The 22,257-nt window shown below is 38.1% G+C and overlaps 1 protein-coding gene across 1 annotated transcript in view; it reads right to left on the bottom strand.

Moving 5' to 3' along the window:
• Nucleotides 1-14,185, bottom strand: part of gbe1b (glucan (1,4-alpha-), branching enzyme 1b) — a 91,722-nt gene extending 77,537 nt beyond the window's left edge. Inside the window, exons 1-2 of the mRNA XM_063493672.1 lie at nt 12,861-14,185; nt 1,879-2,048 (exon numbers count right to left, since the gene is read on the bottom strand). Of these exons, the coding sequence (XP_063349742.1) occupies nt 1,879-2,048; nt 12,861-12,958 (268 nt within the window). The 5' untranslated portion in view covers nt 12,959-14,185. The remainder of the gene's footprint in view (nt 1-1,878; nt 2,049-12,860) is intronic.
• Between the last annotated feature and the right edge of the window lie 8,072 nt (nt 14,186-22,257).

The following is a 22,257-nucleotide window of genomic DNA, read 5'->3' as shown; positions in this document are numbered from 1 at the left end:
TGTCTTTGCACAATTTAACCCCCCCACTCCCACCCCGCCCTCCAAACCCTCTTACATAATTCCTCGTTGTGCTTTTTTTTCCTCCTCCCTCCCATTTTTGGTTTGTTTTTTTCCCAACACTGTTCTCCAGTATCTTGTGACTTTTGCGACACCGAGTAAAAGCAGCAGGCTCAGTCATCTAAAAGAAAAACTGATAAAACACCACTTCACTGCTCACTGAATTTTATCTCTGAGACAACAACAAAAAGGCATATTCATAATGTGCTGATTCCACACTCACAACTGCCACTGACTGAGGAACACATTAGGACACAAAACATTTATTGTAAAGTGACCACCTCGGCATGTCATTTTAGAATGTTTTATTCTGTAAACCCACATCTTCTTGTTATTCATGAGCAATAACAGCTGCAGGATAGAGAACAAATCAAAAGAGATGCTCGAGAAGTGACCGGATACTGCAGCAACACTTTTCACAGGGAGGCCAAGTCATATTTTTTAACAATTTATTTATCTCGCTTTTCTTAAACTCCTCTGAAAAAAAAAAAACCAACATAGTGCATTATGCACCCAACCTGCACCATATTCATGACTAGGGCTGCTGGGGTGTTTCCACATTTACTATGAAATTGAAATCAAATAATATGACTGAGCCGTGTCAAAATGTAATCTCTCACAGAATTGAATGTTGGAATTGAGCTGCTGCCCAAGGTCCTGGGAAGATAATTAAAGAAGGAAACGGAACAGAGGAACTATGGAAAGAGGGGGTGGCAGAGACAGAACTAAGTAGCACAAAAAATGTCTATAGAAAATAAACATACTGCTAATCTTTTGCATATCGTGTGCGGTTTTGTACACTCTTTACCAATTAACAGTGCATGCATACATTAAATCTTCCTAAGGAATGAATAACTTTGGGAAAACTTTATGCCAAGGGGGGAGAACAGGGACCAATAATAATAATAATAACAATAATAATAATAAGAATAAGAATAATAATGGTTGTGAAATACACTTGAGAGATGAGAGCTTGTCTCAGTCAATCATCTTAAGGATGATACAACGAAACAATGTTGCTGTATTTTTCACTGCATCCATTAACTAAAAATAAAATCCAAAAGTCTATTAACCTGAAATTACTTCCAAAGTTGGGACCAGAGGGAATAGAGATTTCAGTGCAAACATAGAGGTTGCACTCTCAACAACTTTGCAAGCGATGATGAAATAACTAGCTGCTAAAATATTAACAAACACTCCCAACATTCAAAAGCTACCCTTCAGTATGCAAGTTTATCCCATGCAATCAATATCTTCCACATTTCCAACTCCCAGGTCGGCTGATCAAAAGTGATGATACTGTTGAAACACGGCACACTGTGCGTTTTCTTAATTTCTTGCCCTTTTGTGTTCAGGAGCGCAAAAATGTCAGGTTTTTTTTTATTTAATGCACTATGAAGACATGCAACCTTTCGGTCTGCACTGAAATCTCTTCTCTTTTTTGGGGGGAGGGGGGTGTCAAACTGTTTATGTAGTTTCAAATTAATTTGCATTTTTTTTATTTTTTTTTTATTTAGAAAATGATTGCTACTGTAGAAATTTACCAGCTTGACCTATGGTTGTTTTATTTTTAGCATAATGAGGATTTCTGCTGGGAGTAAAGCAGATGGGAGATTCCCCAGCACACATGAAGCACTGAAAAAGAAATAACATTGAGGTGACAGTGACAACTTTCCACCTTAAGGGTGTCCACATCCACATTGTGTCAAGAATTATACGCAGCAAGAAAGTTCACTAAGCTTAAAGGAAACAACTCAGATATCACATGCACAGCACCCTGGTGTCACAGAGAGAACAGACGGTTCTTCTCAAGCTACTTACTGAAGTCGCCTGTAAGGAAGAGGGCTTCTGCAGCTGGAGCCCATTCTTTAAAATACAGGCTGTTGTCAGGCCTTCGCTGCACACCGAAGGTATTGTAACTGCGTGTGAACTGGTCAAAGCCTCCCTCAGCCTCTTCCAGCAGGAAAAGTTGCTTCTGTAGCAACTCATACCTTCAAAGCACAGAGAACACATAAAAAAACATGCATGAATGAAAGTCCTCCAGTTAATGTACCATTTGATGATTATATCTGATATTATACAGTATATTATGCTGAATAGATTTCAGGAATTCTGCACAGAATAACTTGCAACTGATTTTTCCTCCCATTGCATCAAGCTGTCTCCTCTGCTTCTACTTCAGCTGGCATGTTCCCTTTTTTTCTCCACAGTAACTTTCTCTGGATCGAATCGGCTGTGTATTCATAATAAATCTGAGGTTAATTATTTAATAACTTACTGATTTATCTCATTTGGGTTTTTTTTTAAAAAGATTTTTCATTTTTATTAATGTTTACTCTCTGTAAGTGGAAGGATTACTGTTGTGTAACTTTCAAAATACGCAATAAAATCATTCTTGTGAAATTCACCACTGTGCAATTATTATTTTTTATTTAACTGTGTATTCATGTATATATTTCTCTAATTATTTTTTAGTTAGCTGTGTAACTGTGCACCAGCCATGAGTAGCTCTCCTAATTTCTGCTAATTGTATTTTGAAAGGTACCATACAAAGGCTTTCTATTTCATTCTAGTGTCATAATTTACATATTAAAAAAACAAAAAAACAAACAAACAGAATATCATATATTAATTTATAAACATTTTCCAGGTCATATAAAGAAAAATTATTTACATTATCTAAATTTACTTGCAAGTAAGGCAACACAAGAGCAAGGTAAACACACACAAAAAATCATCACTAAGCACCAAATTATAAAATCAAAATCCTACATAATTCCCTTAGGGATTAATAAAGTATTCTGATTCAATTATCAGAAAATGAAGCCCTTCTGCTGTACTCTGTCAATATTCAAAAATTCCTCACAACACAATCACAGTCAGAAGGTTTCACCATTCATTAATGTTGTTCTACGCTAGAACATCATAACTGTTAAAACATTCTCTTATCCAATTCATGCATGTATCGATATGCATATGAAAGTTGTCCATATAGGATATATTTGGGGGGAGAAAAAAACTCCAAAAAACAAGCACATTCAGGCGCTCATAATATTTCTGTGCTCACATTAAGTTTCCAAGGTCTACCCTCAGGATGCAAACCTGCCTCATAGCATCAAGAATGTGTGACTACAGACATATCCTGAGAGATAAACCTGTCCGTTACCTTCAACTGCAAAGGACAGACTAACTACTTTGCAATTTATCTCACTTAAGTTCCAGCAGCCAAGCCGGTGTCCATATCAGATCCCCTCCCGGTAAAGAAAGCCTCTTGCAACCAGCAGAGTTAAGTGCACTCCCTCCCCTATAGCCCTGAAGCCAAGCTCAGACTGGCCTATGAATGCCCTGGGGCTAGTGATGATGGGCTGAAGTAACAGCGCCATTTCTCAGCAGCTGCTCCCTGTGTTGAGCATAGTGGGTACAGACAGTGGTTGCCAAATGTAAACCTTTTAAGTCCAACGAACGCTGCCACATGCTTCCTTTGCCATTTTGTCACAGTTTCAAGAATATACTGAGAAAAGGGACAAAGGATGGATTCACACAGTGGCAGTGCTTCACTGCCACAGTATTAGAAGGCATGAAAGTCATGTCTGTTATCATTACTAATGGGTTCAAGGAGGTTGGAGCAGAGGGACTCAAGAGCCAAAATCCAGTAGTGTATGGATGCAGTCATCTTTTACATTGGGTTCTACTTCAGATAAAAGATAATGAGTTTGGTTGGATGGGTTAAAGGTACAGCAAAAACAAATGTTACGTTTATCAAATATAAATCAAACAGATGCAGTATATCTCTCCTTTCCGCCCTGTGCATTTATCTAAAAATTGAGTTTGGATTAAGTTGTTAACTCTCCTCACCTCAATCCTCGCACTGGCTCTATATTTCCATAAATATCCAAATGTTTTACATTAGTTGCAAATTCTAAAGATTACTACAGTACCGGACTGCACATGGTATCCATAGCCAAAATTTGTCTGTGAAACATTCTACTATCTCCAACTAGCGATCTCCCCACAACTTCTGTCTTCTCTCTTCCTCCTTTCCTAAAAACTCTATTCTTTGTCAGACAATGAAAATATGTGTGCATTTTATATTTTCAATTGTATTCAGATGTTTATAAAAAATATAATCACTATGCAATGTGATATATCTTATTAGTACTTGATCTTTTTGCATATTAAGATCCATAAACCCGAATTATGCCGTTCTTAGCCCTTTGACAACAGTGGAAAGAAGCTGTAAACTGTTAATATACCCAAACTTTATGGTGGAAGACATACAAAAAAATTAACAAATTCTATATACTATTTAGTGAAGGGTTAAAGTTTGATATGAAAGGACACTGTTTACCAATCCACTCCTTTTACATAATGCTGGGGTCCATTATTAATACCAAAATATTTATTATGGACTAAGAGAGATGAGACAGACCTCTGGTACATGGCTGAATCTTATAACAGACTTCTCTATAGAACAAAGCAATATTTCAGTTTCCGAGAGATACACCGCTGCTCATTTTGAGGTAGCAAACGACTAGAGACACTACTAATCCCTGTGGCTTGAAATTACAAAAGTGTTTTGTCCCGTCTCCCATTCAGTGGTAATAGAGCAGTGGGAGATTATAGATGTGAAGAAGAGATTTCTGTCCTGGATCTCTTATCTTTTGGTTTAGATAACTTCTCTATCTACAAAGATATTGGAAAAGAAAAATATCCTGTGGCACAATTGAGAGATCACACTTACTGCAACACCACTTCATACAACAAAATTCTCATCCCCATGTCAGATAACTGACAGTTTCAGACAGAAAACACATTTTCACTTAAAATATCAAGTTAGCCAAATATTCCTTAAAAGCTATAAGTTTGGTTTAAACTGCAAAGACAGAATATTCATTCATCAGTGTTTGTTTAGAAAGTAACTATGTTGTTGCTATGTACAACTGCATAAGGACACCATAAGAATGATGTTATTTTTGTACAAGATGAGCAACTATGGATTCATTTAGAATATATGATATATGTATATCTGTGGGATATACATGGTATAATTAACAGCAGGCATCTGTACCTAGTAGTCTTGTAGTAGTCTTCATTGGATTTATTAAATTGCCTGCAACTTTAGAGGACCAACTGATCACAACCAAAGTGAGTTCTAGGTATTAATTCACAACTTCATCAATCATTCATACCTAATAATTACTCTGGACACAAAGAAAAGATCAGTCGGAACCTTATGTTTAATACGTTTCTGTATCTGACATGTAATGTTTTAGAGTTATGTTCCTCTCACTGTCTTGGGAGGTGGCCCTGACATAATGTTGCTGACAATCAGTTGACTTGGAGGGTGATCACAGCCCTCCAGGGTCTTCTAGGCTACAAAAGCTTGTCAAAATAAACAGCCGAGCTTTTACTTAAATCTCATGTGGTGTCAGTCCTTTTGGTTTATGTTTTGGTAGTTTCTGTTCAATACTAAAAATCTGATCGAAAAACGCATTTTCCTTTTCAGGCTTTTGTTTTAACATTATTGTGCACATGGGTGTTTTACACTTTACGCAACCGATACCAATAAACACTTAACAGTACCATTAATTAAATAAGGTCTCATTACACATGGACAGAACTTTGTGCTTATGAAGTCATAAAAATGAGTTAAAACTACTGTATGGCATTTGTCCTGAAATAATTAATTTAATATTTGGGTTTTTCATAATATTATGTGCTCCTCAAACACACTGAGGTACCACTCCCTTTATGCAAGGCTGTGATTTCAAACATCTCTAAGTAGAAGTATTTGCTATTTTTCTCAAAGTTACATGCTGAGACCATGAGGACAAGAGGGAAAACATAGACCTTTGGATAAAGCTCTGCTGAAAGCAAGACCAAAGTCCAGAAGGCACAAAAGGAAGCTAATGAGCTGGCAACAGCTCTATTGAAAATCAGAGTTAGGGTTTAGCAGGTGCTTGAGAAGGTAAGCCAGAAAAGAGCTCATCATTGAGAAATCTGAGGCTCAAATATCGTCCAAGAAAGCAGACCAGCTGGAGACACTCTCCTGAATACGAGAAATGGGGCTCAGAAACAGCTGGAAAAACTTGACTTCAACTCTGAAGCACATAGAGAAGCAGTGGAGAATCGATCATCTCCAGTGGGAGAAGATCTTCCCTCCTCTGGGCCACAAAAGAAACAAACTCTGCAGGAGACTGAAGTGGAGTGGGCAAAAAAGCAGAGCAGCATGACGCCGAGATTGGATAATCCGAAGACAAAAAGACCACAAAGAAAAGTTGAATAGTCAAGCTCTTCCCATGCCCAGCAGCAGGAGTGGATGCCAACTAGAATTTCTCTCTTGGGAGCTGGGCAGGAGGGTCTCTTTGGAGATTTTGTCACATTTATATTAAGTTACAAAACTTGGGCTTGGTTGAGAACCTTTTTCAAGGATCTGTTCTTCATCTTAACACACCTTTAATTTACCATGGCACCTTTCTGTTGATTCTAGTGTCAGACACAAGTTTTTCAGTGCAACTGACAGTTAATTTTGAAATTAAGAAAATGAACGAAGTTCAAAGAAATATTTTAGCGGTTAAAATAATTAAGAAATTAATAAAGCATTTAAACAAGACAGCTTAAAACAACATGTATATACATGTTATACACACACACACACACACACACACACACACACTTTATATATACACAGTGCTCACAGTGACAATGCTAATTTGTTAATGTTACAAGGTCTAATGTTTACCACATAACCATCTATTTTTGTGCTTTGTTGTGCTAATGAGCAGTTAACTCAAAGTACATGTGAGGGTCACCTTCACTTGATTAGACATTACACAAACCTTTATCTTGCCTCAAAGCTCTAATTATAAAAGCATAACAATGCAGAATTTTCTTTCTGGTGTTGACCAGAAACATAATAATGATAACCAGCAGCTGAAAGAGTTCACCTAGTCATCATTATATATGAAACGGACCTTATGGAATGTCGATTTTACGTGGTACACGGCGCTCGAAAATCTGTCAAATGTTTTAGTACGACTTTGCTAAGCTACGAAGCCGCACCGCTTGATGGATTGTCGGAGCATTACAGCTATCGTAGGCAGGAGCCTCGCAAAGTTATACGTACTGTGCTTCAACATAATATTACCGTATTGTGTGTGTATAACCTCTTTTTAACTTTAGTGGATATTATACATGGTTATGCTGAGGATATGTCGGCCAGTCTCCACTGGAAATGCCTTTTGGTTAAACTGTCAGCAAGGAATTTGCATTTGCACTGTTAAATTTTTATATAACTTTAATGCACATAAAAAAACAGCTGCTTGTTTAAGTGAAAATACATTGATGGGGTTTGTTTGGTTTTTTTTTTGCACTAATAAGGTTGTGGAGTTGTAAAGTATTTTGTCTAGTGTCAATTATATCGTCACTTATATCGTTATTGCAAATTTTCAAATGTATATCGTGATAAATATTTTGGGTCATATCGCCCTGCTCTAGTCTACAGCACAGATGATGAAAGGTTGGGCTGACAAAAAAAGCGCCAAAGCCAGACAATTTGAAACAGCAGATAAAGTGTCAGTTTTCTTGCCCAATCCTTTTCCAGTCTGCATGGGTGTTACAGCAGGCCCTATGCTGTGAACGGATTTAGATTATCGCCACATCGGATTAGCTGTGTTGAAGCAGACAATGTCACGTGAATAAGTTCAAACCATATCATTACCGAGAGAAGACTGTGTCTGATTCAAACTCTTGTCTAAAATAGTAAAGCTGCCTTGATGTTGTCCTCTGCTGCACTTTTGCTGTGTCGTAATCGGGTGTTCACATTTCCTGTGCTGCAACCATGTCGTTTTCTTGTTCTATTCTGTTTTCCTGCGTTTCTGGACTTTAGTAGTGAGGTGGACTGCTTGAAACTTGTAGTACACAAATCCCAGTGAATACAGGTGTCTTTAGATCAGACTTAATTCATTCTTTGTGAATCATTGACCATGTTTAATTTATTATTATCATTATTATTATCTTTAGATTTTTGTTGTGTGTTTGTTTCCCTGAGGTAAGTTTTACCCTCTCAAAAGAGATAATAGCTACTCTAACTAAAATACGGGTCAATCTTTTAAAGGCGGTTGGTGAAGATGCATGCAAGGAGGACTAATCATGTATCAGTTCAGTTCTTTATTTTCTGATGTGACAACCCAAACTCATATCTGCAACATGACATTCATGCCGGACACACTCCTCCTGCATGAATGTCACAGCATTCATCTCGTCTCCTGGCTGATAACTCTGAGTGGGTGTAGCTGTTTCTGTATAGGTGGTCAATCAAACAGTGCTGAATTCACTTTGCAGCTTTTGTGACCAGGCCAGACATCCTGAAAGTCTATTCCATGTGCAAGTGACTCCCAAAGTGAGGTATATCTACATTTGTGAAACAAAATGCTTTCATACAGTATACAGTCATGCCCTTTCATGTGCTCTAAACACCTGCCCCATTTCAAAGAATGAGCAACACATTTTTGGCATGAATGCAAAGCATACCTAAATGATACTGATATTTACTTAATGCTATAGAATAAGCACACTGGATGGCTGAGGGTTGACAGCTGGTTGAGTCAAATGTGACTGTAAATTGGTGAAAATGCCTAGTATAGCCAAGCAACAGTGGTACATCTGAGAAAAATAAACACAAAAGGCAATCAAGATGTTTCTAGTGGTCTCCTCCAAGAGTGAGATTTAGTGCTTTTGGGGGGATGGTAGCTCTAACTGAAGTTTCTTTAAGAACTTCGGATGTTGCTGCTCCACTCACTCCACTCACTTATTCCTCTGTTTGAGAGCATTAAAGCCCTCCTGAGTTACACACCCATGTGTGCTGTGCCATTATTTTCACTGCCATTCTGGTGCAGTCCTGTTAAAAGATCGCACTGATGAGGTGATGCACCACTGAAAAGTAGGTTGTCATGTTGACTTTGGCTCTTAAGTACTTTCATGTCTATCTCAGCTCCCAACTATCCAATCGCAGTTTAGCGGCTGACGCGTTGGATGTTGTTTTTACAATCCTCTAATGCTGAAGACACAAGAAAAGACAAGACTCTTAGTGGTGTTGAATAATGGTTAATGCAACCCTGTAATTCAACACTTAAGGCTGAAGAAGTTCCACACGCCTCAATTAACTGGCACATTTGAGAAGTGGGAAGACACCTCTCCTGTGCTAGCAATGGATTTTGCTTAAGCTGCCTTTTATAGTTTGGTTTATTAATTATTAGTTGAGATGGGAATTATGGACAGTCTTGCTTTCAGTCGAGATTTCATTAGTTTTGCTTTTTGTTATTAATTTAGGGGTAAAGTCTAACCCTAACAGTCCAATGCATGGCTGGTTCAAGGTCTTCCCTTTTTTTCCCCCAGCTGGTGCTTCCATCTTCTTTATTTGCGTTTGATTTTTGCAAGTAAATATTTTTTGTCTGATTAAAAATTCTCTGCAGCAACTTTGTGGCATCTCATGTGTCGTGTTCCTTTAAGCCATGGATTCGGGGACTATAAAAGTGGTGTTATTTTGATATCTTAACCAAATTAAAGTCACAGTTTAATATTTTCCGTCTGATTACAAAGCGCTTTTTGAAATTCTCTCCACAGATGAGCTGAACTCTGCACCCTTTTCACACACTCACTGTTATACAATTGGACATCTAAATTTAGAGTGAGTGTTAAGGTCTGTTGTGTTGTGTATGACTGATGGTGACAGCTGAAGCACAGAAGTGTCAAGAAAGTCTGCAATAGCCTGGAGAAAGACAAGAATAAGCTTTTCTGCTTTTTATCTTGGCTCACATAAAAAGGGGGCTTCCATACAGGCCAGGAGCAAGGTGACTTTCAACTAATGTCATTAACGTTCTTCCTAGTGAACTGCATTAATGGGGCTAAAGAGAGACCTGAACATTTGCTCAGAAGTTGATTGATGAAAGCAAAATTCCTCAGTTTAACTCACATCTTTGTCGACCCTCAAGCAAAGACAATAAATGCTTCCGAAGCCACTTTCAAAGAAGGTACATAAAACATTAATTCAATTTAAAACAACAGGCAGTGTTCCAAATCTTCTCTAGCCTCTCTTCTAATAATTCTTATTAACCAACCAAGTGTGCATGTTATCCCCTTTTCCAGCTTTAACTCCTCCTTTACATTTTCGCCAGTCAGAGCATCTGCATTCATAGCCATTCCTTCAAAGTCAATAATTAGCTTTTCTGTAAATATATTACATCACCATCACAAGCAGAAAACTGAGAATTATTCCTTTTACTTTGAGATGAGTTCTGATGACATACGCAAATCTGTGCAGTACTAAGGAGCATTCCCAATACTCCCTACTTTCATTTGATCCAATTTAAGAGATGCATAGGGCCCAGAGCTGCAAAATCCTAGCAGCACTTCCTACAGACTTGCGCAACAGGAAGAGTAAATAATGAACGATATCAACATGGCACTGCTCACTGGGGCTGTAACCTGCGTGCAATATCAACGGCTGTTTTCACAATCAATCTGAAACTAGCATCCTGATAAAATGAGAGCTGCCTGCAACCACAGAATAACTAATTAGAATAGCAGACCTGCAAAATCTACTGGAGTCATTTCAACTGTGCACAGTATCTGTATCTGGCTTGAACCACTGTTCAACAAACCACAGCCTGAGCAGCCTTGAGCAATGACATCACAGTGAAATCTAAAGAATCAGCCTCTGTGGTCATAGGTCTCTTTCTGATAAGCCAGCTAAATTCTTAGTACTGGGACACAGCGTGACACCACAGCCTGAGAAAGCTCCTGATTTCTGTGCCTGCGTTCATGATACGGTGTTTGGACTCTGGGCCTTAGAACACCAGGGGCTTATCAAGAATTAACCTTCACACAGCAGCGATCCTATATGTAAAATAATTTATGTGCAACTTTCATCAGCGGGACAGGTGTTTGAGACACGTCTAGGGCTCGGTGAAGCCTAAAAATCCCAAGCTGTGTCTGAGATGGAGCTGACACGCTCATCTCTCTGCAAGGCTAGAGCCCTGCTTACATGCTTGAAATACAAAGCAGGCGGTCCCTTACCTGCCACATTAGAAACCAGATTTGACATGGTAATGAAAATTGATAAAACTATATAGCCCCTAAGCAGAGTTTTAAAGCTTAGTTTCAGGCTCTGACCCTGCGGTGTGCAGAAATGACAGCAATCTGAGCTGTAGATCATCATCGCCATTTGGCAGTAAGTTAAAAAAAGAACATAAGCATGACCCCCCCCCCCCCCCCCTTTTAAATGACTGAAATAAGCCTGATGCCCTCACACCTATAAAACAGTTCATGCTATGATCATCATCGTGTAATATTCTCTCATTCTGCAGGGCTTTATTGTTTTTACAAAATCCATCCCTTCTTTGAAATCTAGTCGGATTATCAGGTTAAAAACACATGAAAAATAAAAAGGACATTTAAGTAGCAAGCAGAAAGATTGCACAATTTATTGACTTACAGTGTCTATTTACTGTTGGAGGTTGATGTACATGAGGCCAGTGCATGTACCAATGAAGGACAAGGTTTTGTTTCCCCCTTTTACCATGTCTCCTGTAAAGTGCTCCAGAAATGTAAACTTTTATTCTTTTTAACTTAGTTTTGTTTTAATTGTCACAATAAGCAAACAGTCGTTCTATAAATCCCTGTAATTTTCCACTGTGTTCCCTCTCCCTTGGGTGATAAAAGTGACAGAATAAACAAAACTAGCAGTCTCTAATTAGAAAAGAAAAATGACATTAATTAGCTGAACTTTAACTTGAGCTAATTAAAGTTGAACAAATTAATCTGTTTTAGGATTTGTCAAAACTTTCTACTTTGATTTGTTTTTTTGTTAAATCATAAGCATATGACTCAGTGTGGCCTGGTCATAAAACATTAGGAATCTTCTTTGTGCATTTCAAGTAACATGATCTAAACTGCTACTCAATTCATAAACCCACATACACTTCATACATTTACAAATACCATGCACACACACACACAAAGGCGAGTTCTGAAGTCGTGCATTCATACTCATATATGTCCGGAGTTCAAGTCTAAGCTGGAGAAGAACATCATGCAACATAACATAACCTAGTCCACTTTGCATGAAGGGTAACTCGTATTGTACAACCTTTAACCCTGAAAAACAAACCATTAGCTGCAGCAGCATCTTTTCTAGCCACAAGCCTCCTACGTTGCAGAGCTACTAAAGGCGGGATACTAAGAGGGAGAAGAAAAAAAACACTGTTATGAAGAGCAAGGCCTACAGAAAGCAAAAGCTGCCCTGAAGATGCTGGACCCACTAAACAACAGGCACGCATCTGACAGCATCACCTCAGGAAGCAACGTGGATGTCAGCTGACTGAGAAATACGTGCCTGCTCTCGAAGTATCACGCACAGGAAGTTAGGAGACGACTTGCCCTTTCTCAGCAACTTGTCATGTAAAACGAAGAGTTTCTGGTAGCGGTTCATTATTTTTGCATAAGCCGAACACCTCTTATCTCCTATGAACGCGTTTTATTCGGCTGACTGGGAGGAGAAAAGGGGAGCGGGGGTGTAAAGCTACTGCGCACGGGTGGGAAACGTAGCTCTATGCGACCTCTATTCACTTGAAGTGTCAAACGTGAAGACGAGGTTGTGTTGCAAACAACGGTTTTTTTCTAGTGTGTGCATGTTTTTAATTCAAGACACGAATGCCACTGCGAGCGTGGGTCTTGCTCGCTTGCCTGGGGACTGGTTTTGGCGACAAGCTGTTTACAAAACCGCCGTTTGAGCCGTGCTTTACCTCCTCCTGAAGTCCTTTTCGTACGGTTTGAGGTAGGGATCCATTTGGAGAAGGCAGCTGAACTCAGGAATTGTAACATTATCTCCCAGGTCTGCCATGGTTTCTCCAGACCAAGCCAATCGAGCACCGACTGCTGCTAGCCGACCGGACGGACTGACAGCTAAAGAACAGAGGGCAGGCGTGCACTGTTCGCGAGGTTTTAGTATCCGGAGACAACAGCGAATCAGGATGCCGCATGCCAAGCCCGTCCCATCACAACGTGCTGTGTTCCAGCAGGTCAGAGAGGAGACAGCTAAACTGTGCAGTGCTGCAGTGTAACTTTAAGGTGACAGCAGAGGAAGCATCTGGCGCGTCAGAAGAAAATGAGGATGTTGTATACACATGAGCAGCTTTGTAGGCTGTGGGTTTGCCTGAGTTTGTGGCTCAAAAGAAATTCCATCTGCACAGAAATCGGATTTAACACAGATGTTGAAACATGTGGTAGTCAATTGTTGGATTCACTGTTAGCCTAGAATTACTGTTACTTGGCTGATAGTATCCTGACATGTAGCCCACTGGCTGTACTTTTATCCTCACTAAATGTGGACATTTATTGTCATAAATGATCTTTCCAGAGGCTGCCACTGACATCTATAACTAACAGGAATTGGCCAACAACTGTGTATTTGAAACAGGTTTAGCAGACAGCTCCCAGTAACTCCTGTCTACAAGCTGTTGCAGGCAAATGTCACGTTTTCCTTCACTCTCATTATTGTCCAAGTCTGTCTCGAGAATTACTGGCTAATATGGTAAATATGTTTTTGTAGAGCAGCCACCAGGCTGCAATTTTCATGAAAAATAAATTGTTTTTGTCTGTGTGTTTGTTTAATTTACTAGCCACATTAATTTTCCACAGTGTACAGTCCTGTCTCATTTTGGACACTTAGTGAGTCTTTCACTTAAAACAGGAAAACATAAATTTCACAGATGTATCCCAATTATGCTCACTGCCTTTTCATGTCTCTAAAGAAACAAACTCTTTTGATTTGAACACTCCCTTGACTTAATCTTGCAGTTCACAAAGGATATTTGAAGTCCATCTACTGGTAATGTCTGACAATAAAATCCACTTGTTCTTTGTTATGTCCAAATCTTTAATGTGGGGTGCTATGAACAGCTCTCTCGGGGCCACTACTGGAGTGTTAGGCCATTTTTAGTTTTTTGTAATATGTTTTTTTTTTCTTTCATTATGAAAATAATTTCTTAGTGACATGTATCAGTGAAATGCAGTATTATTTCACAATTAAACATGATTTCCCTCAATTTTTGGAGGCTTTGTAAATTAAAATGCTGTGCAGTGAGCCATGCTTATAAAAATGCAGATGAAAATGCATTGCTGTGTGTAAACTTTTTTCTGTACAAAACTTCATGGTAAAAGTGAAGCTTTGCATATATATAAGTGACCTGCCACTCTGCAGTATGTGCTTCTGCATTTCATTTAAAGAGATCCCATGGTAAGAGCACATCAGCATTAGTGTATGTGAGGTGGTGGTTGAGGAGAATGTTAGGTGTTGCTTTACTCCATTGTAATGCAGTGAATGTATGGTTTTCTACAGATTCAGTATCTACTTCACCTGCACTTACTCCTTTCTTGAAGCCATCTTTCTAAAATGCAGAGCTCACACTGTTTTCATCTAATTGTGGCCTCAATAAGTTTTAGCCCAAGCTACTTCACTGAAGTGGCAGAACTAAGTTGAACTCAAGAAGGATAACCTTGCAATAATTTAGATTAAATCCCTGTTGGAAAAGGCTGATAAATATGCACGCCGACTGAAGAAATAGCACAGGTCTTGAAAGTGTTGTCCTTGTCACAAAATAAAACTGTCCCAGCTAAAGGTCATAAAGCGAGTGTCATTCTAAAGAGCCATCTGTTGGTAATAGATGGAACAAGTGTGTTGCCATCCACCCCAGAAGGTTATGCCAATAAATGTTGTCTCTTTGATTCATAGCTAAATAACACATGTTTATAGGTATCTATGGAAAGACACTTGACTCAGTGATAAAAAAACAGACAAAAAAAATATCATTTAGCTGACAGATCTTAACTTGGCAACCTGGAGCAAGTGGTAGCAACCAGTATATGTGCACAACATCATAATACTTCATATTACAAAAATAGTTTGTTGTCTTAAGTCAAACATTGTTTTTAGTTGTAATGGGTTATTATTTTTTCATTACCCACAATTCCAAAAGTGACATTTGTTTTGCCTGCAGATTTCACAAACATAATCATTTATACTGCAAAGTTCACAACACTGTTTGTCTATGTTTTTTTGACCGTGACAAGAAACTAATGTAAGCCATCTGAGATTGGAATATTTTGTTCGATAACATCAAGATTAATGGAGATCTAACAAAAACAACAGAAAATAGCACTGAGATAGAAATACTAACTGGTCTAAATGGGCATAAGCACAAATTTGGATCTAACTTGCAACAGCAGATCGTATTCCATGGTACTGTGAAAGGTTCCTGATTTTTTTTATTTATTTATTTATTTTTTTGCATATTTGTCACACTTAAATGTTTAAGATTATTAAATAATTTTTAATATTAGACAAAGATAACCATAGTAAATACAAAATACTGTTTTTGAACGATGATTTCATTTATAAAGGGGGAAAAGGTATCCAAACCTACCTCACTCTTCGTGACGAAGCAATTGGCTAATAACTGGTTGTGCCACGCTTGGCAACAAGAACTGCAATCAAGCTCTTGATTGGCAATGAATCTTTCACATTGCTGTGAAAGAATTTTGCTCCACTCTGCTTTGCAAAACTGTTTTACTTCAGCCATATTGGAGGGTATCTGAACAAGGCCATGCCATGCCAATAGGACTGGTAAATGGTAAATGGACTGGGTCTGATATGGTGCTTTTCTACTCTACTTGAGCACTCACTGCTTTACTACATGCCTCATTCACTCATTCATACAAGCACTGTTTTTCTAAGTGTTTCCTAACATTCTTCAGAGAGCAGCTTGGGGTTCAGTATCTTGCCCAAGGATACTTTGGCACGCAGACTGGAGTACCATGGGACCAAACTGTCACCCTTCTGATTAGTAAATGACCTGCTCTGCCTACTCAGGTACAGCGACCCCTTTAAGTCCAGACTACTACACTGCTCCAAAATCTTCATTTTGTTTTTGGTTTTTTAGCCATTCAGGTGTGATTCAGATAATTGTCCCTGCTGCATAACCAAAGTGTGCTTGAGCTCCAGGGCACAAACTAATGGCCAAATATTCTCCTTCAGCTTTCCTAGTAGAAAGCAGAATTCATGGTTCAAATAATTATGGCAAGTTGTCTGGGTCCTAAAGCAAGAAAGCAGCCTCAGCCCTCTTCATCTTGGGACTCATCAGGATGATTTTTGCAAATGTGAGACAAACGTTTGTGTTTTTTTGGTCATCAGTGGTTTTTACCTTGACACTTTTCTGAGGATGCCATTTTTGCCGAGCCTCTTTCTTATTGTTGAATCAAGTACCTTAAATGAGGCAAGTGAGGCCTTCTTTAGATGTTGTTCTGGGCCTTTTGTGACCTCCTGGACTATCTTCAGTGCTCTCTTGGAGGAATTTTGGTAGCCTGGCCATGCCATGGCAGGTTCACCACTGTTCCACGTTTTCTCCTTTTGTGGATAAGGACTCAGCATGTTCCAAAAACTTAGAAATGGCTTTATAACTCTTTCCAAACAAATAGATGCCATTTACTTTTTTTCTTAGGTATTCTTGAGTTTTTTAGATTGTGAAGTGTTACTTTTTGAGATCTTTTAGCCCACTTTACTTTGTCAGGCAGGTTCTATTTACATTATTTCTTTCTTTGTGAAATTGAACTTAACTTTCCAAAAATGTGGTTAATCACAATAATTCCTGATTTAACAAGGGGGCAATTACTTACTACTACAAGTAGGTTTGATGAGCTTTTTTTTTTTTTTTTAACTTAATACAAAATTTTTTTTATCTGGTCTAATATTAAAATGTGTTTGATGATCTTAAACATGTAGGTCTGACAAATATACAAAAAAATGTAAGAAATCAGAAACACAAAACATCCCATTCTTGCTATTAAAGTTAAGGCCTTATAAGGATGTTTTTACTCTGTCTACAACCTGAGGATGCTTGGTTAAAGGGAGCTTTATGGATCCTCTATTCCCCTTTGATCAGTCAAAATTAATCTGATGAGCTGATGAGCTCATCTGATGTGTTTATGCATCACAAATAGCACTGCAGATTTCTGAGAAAACCCTACCTTCCATCCTGCCTCTCTTCTCACCCAAATTTCACCTCAAGAAAATATTATTTAACTTTCCCAAGACACTTGTAACAACTCTGGGTAGTTTTAATTTATTCATTATGAAGAATTCAATTGACATCTGAAGACAAAGCCCTAAATATTCTTGGGTTTTGAGCATTTCTTCCTGAGCTATACGTTCCTCTGCAGAATCATATTGAACCAGAAAGACATCACATCAGAGATTCAGAACACAACTGAAATGCCAGCTCTGTGTGACTTAATAGAAGCTGACACAAACAACCTTCTCATTCAACTAAATTGACGCGACTACGCAAGCATGCTACACTGATATCATTTGCAATGAAAAAACACAATTAGTCTTTCAAAACCTATAATTATTCATCAAAGCATTATAGTGCCTCCAAGCTGAGAGAATTACTTTGCAGGGTGTTCAACCAATATAAGACACATCCAGGGCAAAAATTATAGCTGTTAGAAGATAGAGAATTGAGCAGGGATGACACAGAATGCTAAGACTTTATTTCTGAAAGCATGGCTTTGAGAAACAATAGAAAAAAGTAGAGAAGCTGAAACGTTTTATAAACAAACAAAATGTATAAGGAGAACATCCAGGCGAAGAAACCACTGACTCGAGGAAAAAATATGTAAATTATTTTAAGTGCATCTCACAGAAACAGAAAAAGTTATTCAGAGGTCTTCAGTCCTTTTTTGTATATGACAATTCACCCTCGGAAAGATTGTTTTTTTTTAATATTGCAAGTTTGTGTTCCTTTGTTCAAAATATATACATATAGATTTATAGGTGAAATGTCTGATTTCATTTGCAGCTCATGTAACAGACATGACCACCTCATATGGAAATATTAAATCACATCTAATGATTGTAATGGTCATGAAAATAAACAGTACTGGCAAAGCTCATGAGCACAGAAAAACAAGACAAAGAAAATCAAGATTTTTAAAGGGTTAAGGTTAGCTACTCACATGGAAATCCCAGTTTTCAACTGTCATAGCCAAGTGGCAAAGCGAAACGGACAGAGCATTTCAACATGAATATAAATGAATTTTGGATGCCTCTCATTTTTTTGGGAAGTCTCTCATTAAAACCCATATTTCGAAATTAAACACATTCTCCAAGGATTGTAGTTCTGAAACTGTCTGTGCAAGACTCGATTAAGATTAAGATCATGTATTTTGAATAGTGAATAAGATATCTGTGTTTGTGTGTGCACTGCATCCCAACAATCGATGGAGAAAAAACCTTTTCAGGGAGCATATTTTCAAATAAAAAGTCATCTCCAAATTTTAGCTGTGAGACAAGAGCACAGTCGGCACTTGTGTTTGTGAAGAAGATTAAAAGATCTATTTTATTCGCATCGATGCAAACTACATTACTTAAAAGTAATAAAAAGATAAGTTAGTGATTCTGGAAATGCATCCATCGCACATTATAATTAGTATACATTTAGTATAGAGTCTCAAATTGGTACCAGCTTCAGAGTCTGTGGAATTGACTATTACCTAATTCCTCATTAGACAATTGTGTTCAAAGTGTTTTGTGATTTATTGTCCATAAACATGCAATGAACAGTACAGTTTCTTTGGCAACAATCCTGGGAAATCAGAGCTATACAAATTAAAGTGCTCATGCACTTATTGCAACTGATTTCAGTAACACAAAGAGGAAAAGAACAATGAAAGAAGTAAAACAGGGTACAGAAATATGATTTAGACATGAGACAGACAACCCCCTTCTATTGAAAATCAAATTAGATGTCAGGGATCAGTGTGCTGAAATACTGCAACCTATATAATTCCTTTGAAAGACGGATGACGCTGCGCCATGAATGCCACCAAGTGAGAAGGTTAGCACTGAGCAATAAAGGGAACCAGAGAAATGGGGATGAAGCTAATGAGAGGTGATAAGATTCACTCCAGCCTTCAATTTCAAGGATGAAGAGATCTCAGAAAGGACCAGAGACTGACACGAGGATAGAGATCTTTAATGAGAGTCAATAGAGCAGATGGAAGCACCGATATTGGTATGTGAGGCTGAACACAAAGCATGTGCTAATGATAGTTTCGGAAACTCTGAGGTACATAAAACATTTCGCAGGGTTGAAAGCTATCCAGATGATAGAAGATTTCAAATATGTGGTGCGATGTGGTCACGGTTGCTGATGTAGGTTGAGGACACGAGGAGGCAAGCAGAACCTATATCGGCACACTCAGGGTTTTTGGCAAAACTCATTTATGAATTTCAGACTAGTCAGCCCCTGCAGCAGAAGTGAATTGTTAACACCTGACCCCACAATATAACAGGCCAAATGGCTTAAATCAAGCAGAAAGGGCTCAGGGGACACTGTCAAAGGAAGAGGGCGAAAAGGCCGAATTTCAGCTGGGCGTCAGCAAGGGGAAGTCAAGACTTCTTTAACAGAAACAATGAGACAATTGTCAAGTAAGGTTAGAGAAAAATAATTACACTGGCCTTTCGATATTAAAGAAAACACATATCCCGATGACTAATTCAGTACGTGCTGTGTGATTATTGGCTTACATGCACAGTTTGAGAATACCATTTCCCGTCTTCCTTCCAAGCCTTGACAATTATAATCCCACCATGTCTAAAACCTGCTGTGTTTCAGATATTTTCGAATGGCAATATGCTGTGTGATTATGTTGCAAATCAAAAAGGTTTGAATTCAAGGAGTCAGTCCATCTACTGAAATGCTGAAAAGCATAAAGAAATATTCTAGATTAGATTCGAAAATCAACATAACCCATATTTTGACTCTGAGACTAAACCTTGAAACAGCACTGTATTAAATCATAAGTGTCCAATTTCCATTTCATTGCCAAGATGAATGAGGCTTCAAACAATGAATGACTGTGCTGTATTTATATCTAGTTTGCAGTGTGTATTTATGTTTCCACAGCCCTTCAAGATGAAGCAGTGAAACAAAAACAACAATTCTCAGTAAGGACAAGAAACAAAAGTAGATTCACACCTAATCTGAGCAGACATAATAGAAGATCATTTATATTCCCGCTCGATGCTGCTATTCAGGAAGACGTACCAAAAACACTGCAACAAAACGAATAGATATTCAAAGTTATGTTGTTGTGTTTCTTCTTTTGTTTCAAAGAAGACATGAACTAAAGAAAGAAACTTTGGTGTGGTCCTCTGATTTTCTTATTTGAATATTGTCTAGAAATGTTGTTTAAACTGCAACGTGATAATGAAGTAAACATTTTCACGTGAGGCTTTCAGGTTCCTTTCACACATTTTTAAGCCTTAAACAGCGATCAAACAACACTGGCATTAAAATAAGTAACTGAAAATGCACAAAGCATATCTTACATTAACTGATGTATGTACTCCCTATGCTTTAAACACCTAAATCTCTAAAGTTGAAGAGCCCACGATTTAACTGAACATGCCTATGACAGCATAGGATGCAGTTCATTCCAAAGAGATTACCAGTCCATCACAGACCTAATACAGAGACACTATCTTTAGACTGTGGGAGGAATCTGTCCTGTTAATGTAGGTCAGCTATAAACACAGAATATCTGTTCATTTTACTTTTTATTATATTTATTCATTTTAGCATTTTTCCACATAACTTACATTGGCATCAACAGGACTCACCGTTGCATCATATTTTGTATTTGCGTCAGAATATCAGTAATACAGTATATCTAGTGTATACAGTCTGACACAGAGAGACACCTATGGGCCATTTGGAATCCCACTCACTGCATGTCTTGAGACTGCTGGAGGAAGCTGAAGTATCCAGAGAGACACGAGAAGAACATGTAAACGCCACACAGAAAGGCTCCAGACTAGATTTGAACCCAGGACATTCTGCAGTGAGGGTGTTAAAAATGTGATGACTTTGCATCACATTATGTAAACTGCCGAGTTCCTGTTCAAAGTTACTTTATGTCGAAGTTGAGCTGAGCCATACTGACTGCCATCTGTTTCCAGTCAAACCTACATGCTGTAAAGCCTGTCTGTGTACTCTATTTTATTCAGCGCAGAGGAAAGGAGGAAATACTGTCTGTATACTATTTCTTAATTCGATGCAAATATTAGGAGACCTGGCATAGCTGCATGGTGGTCTTGATATAGTAGTTACATGGTTCTCTCTCAGTCTATGCTTTGCAAAATTCAGTGTTGGGGTGCAGCCAGAGAATACAAATCATCAGACCTGTTAGAGTTTAATATATGGGCTAAAAAAAAAAAAGAATTTCAACAAAACATCACACAATACCAAAAATGCTCTGAATATCAACTTAAAACAACAGGAAAAATCATTGCGGGAGCAAAAATCCACACACTATTTATATTGTCGATTAAAACACAGACCTCCAGATAGAACAAGCAATATTTAGTTGTGATGGTTGTGAAGGATTATTAATTATTAACAAAGCACTGCTTGTCATGTTTTGAAATTATTTTTCAAAAATATCTTGTTTGGGCTGAATTGGTATTTGGTAGAAAAAATTCTCTAATCATTTGACATTACTGAGTACCCCATTGAAAAGCACGGATAACAAAGATTATTCTGCAGAGTTTAAAACTGCTTATCTTTGCAGACCATAATTACCCCCCCCCCCACACACCCACACCCATCAGCCTTTTAATTGACCTGTTTACTCAAAGTTTTTATAAAACTTTGGTTATCCATTTCTGTCATTTCATTTCACACGTCTAACCTCACTTTGCTGTAAATCAGGCTTTAGATTTAGTTGACTTGTCCATAATTTTACAGTCACTAGAGGTATATATAAAGGGAGATACAATTAAGAAGCCCTCAGTCACACCAGCTAAATACAACATTATGTTTACAAATGTCTGAGAGCAAACATATATAAGGAAGAAGGCAGGACTTGAAATTGAACCCTGTGGGACCCCACAATTTATGATTGGTGAGAGGACGATAAATTGCTTGCAGCAACAGAAAAGGTTCTATAGGAAATGTATTAACTGAGCAAGCACAGTGCTATATCTCTGATACCCACCCAGTGCTTGAGGCAGTCAATTAAAATTGCATGATCTACAGTATAAAAAGCCTTGCTGAGGTCTAAAAGGATTAAAATCGAACA

Source organism: Pelmatolapia mariae, linkage group LG14, assembly GCF_036321145.2.
Source record: "Pelmatolapia mariae isolate MD_Pm_ZW linkage group LG14, Pm_UMD_F_2, whole genome shotgun sequence".
NCBI lineage: Eukaryota > Metazoa > Chordata > Actinopteri > Cichliformes > Cichlidae > Pelmatolapia > Pelmatolapia mariae.
This window is presented reverse-complemented; position numbering and strand designations above follow the sequence as displayed.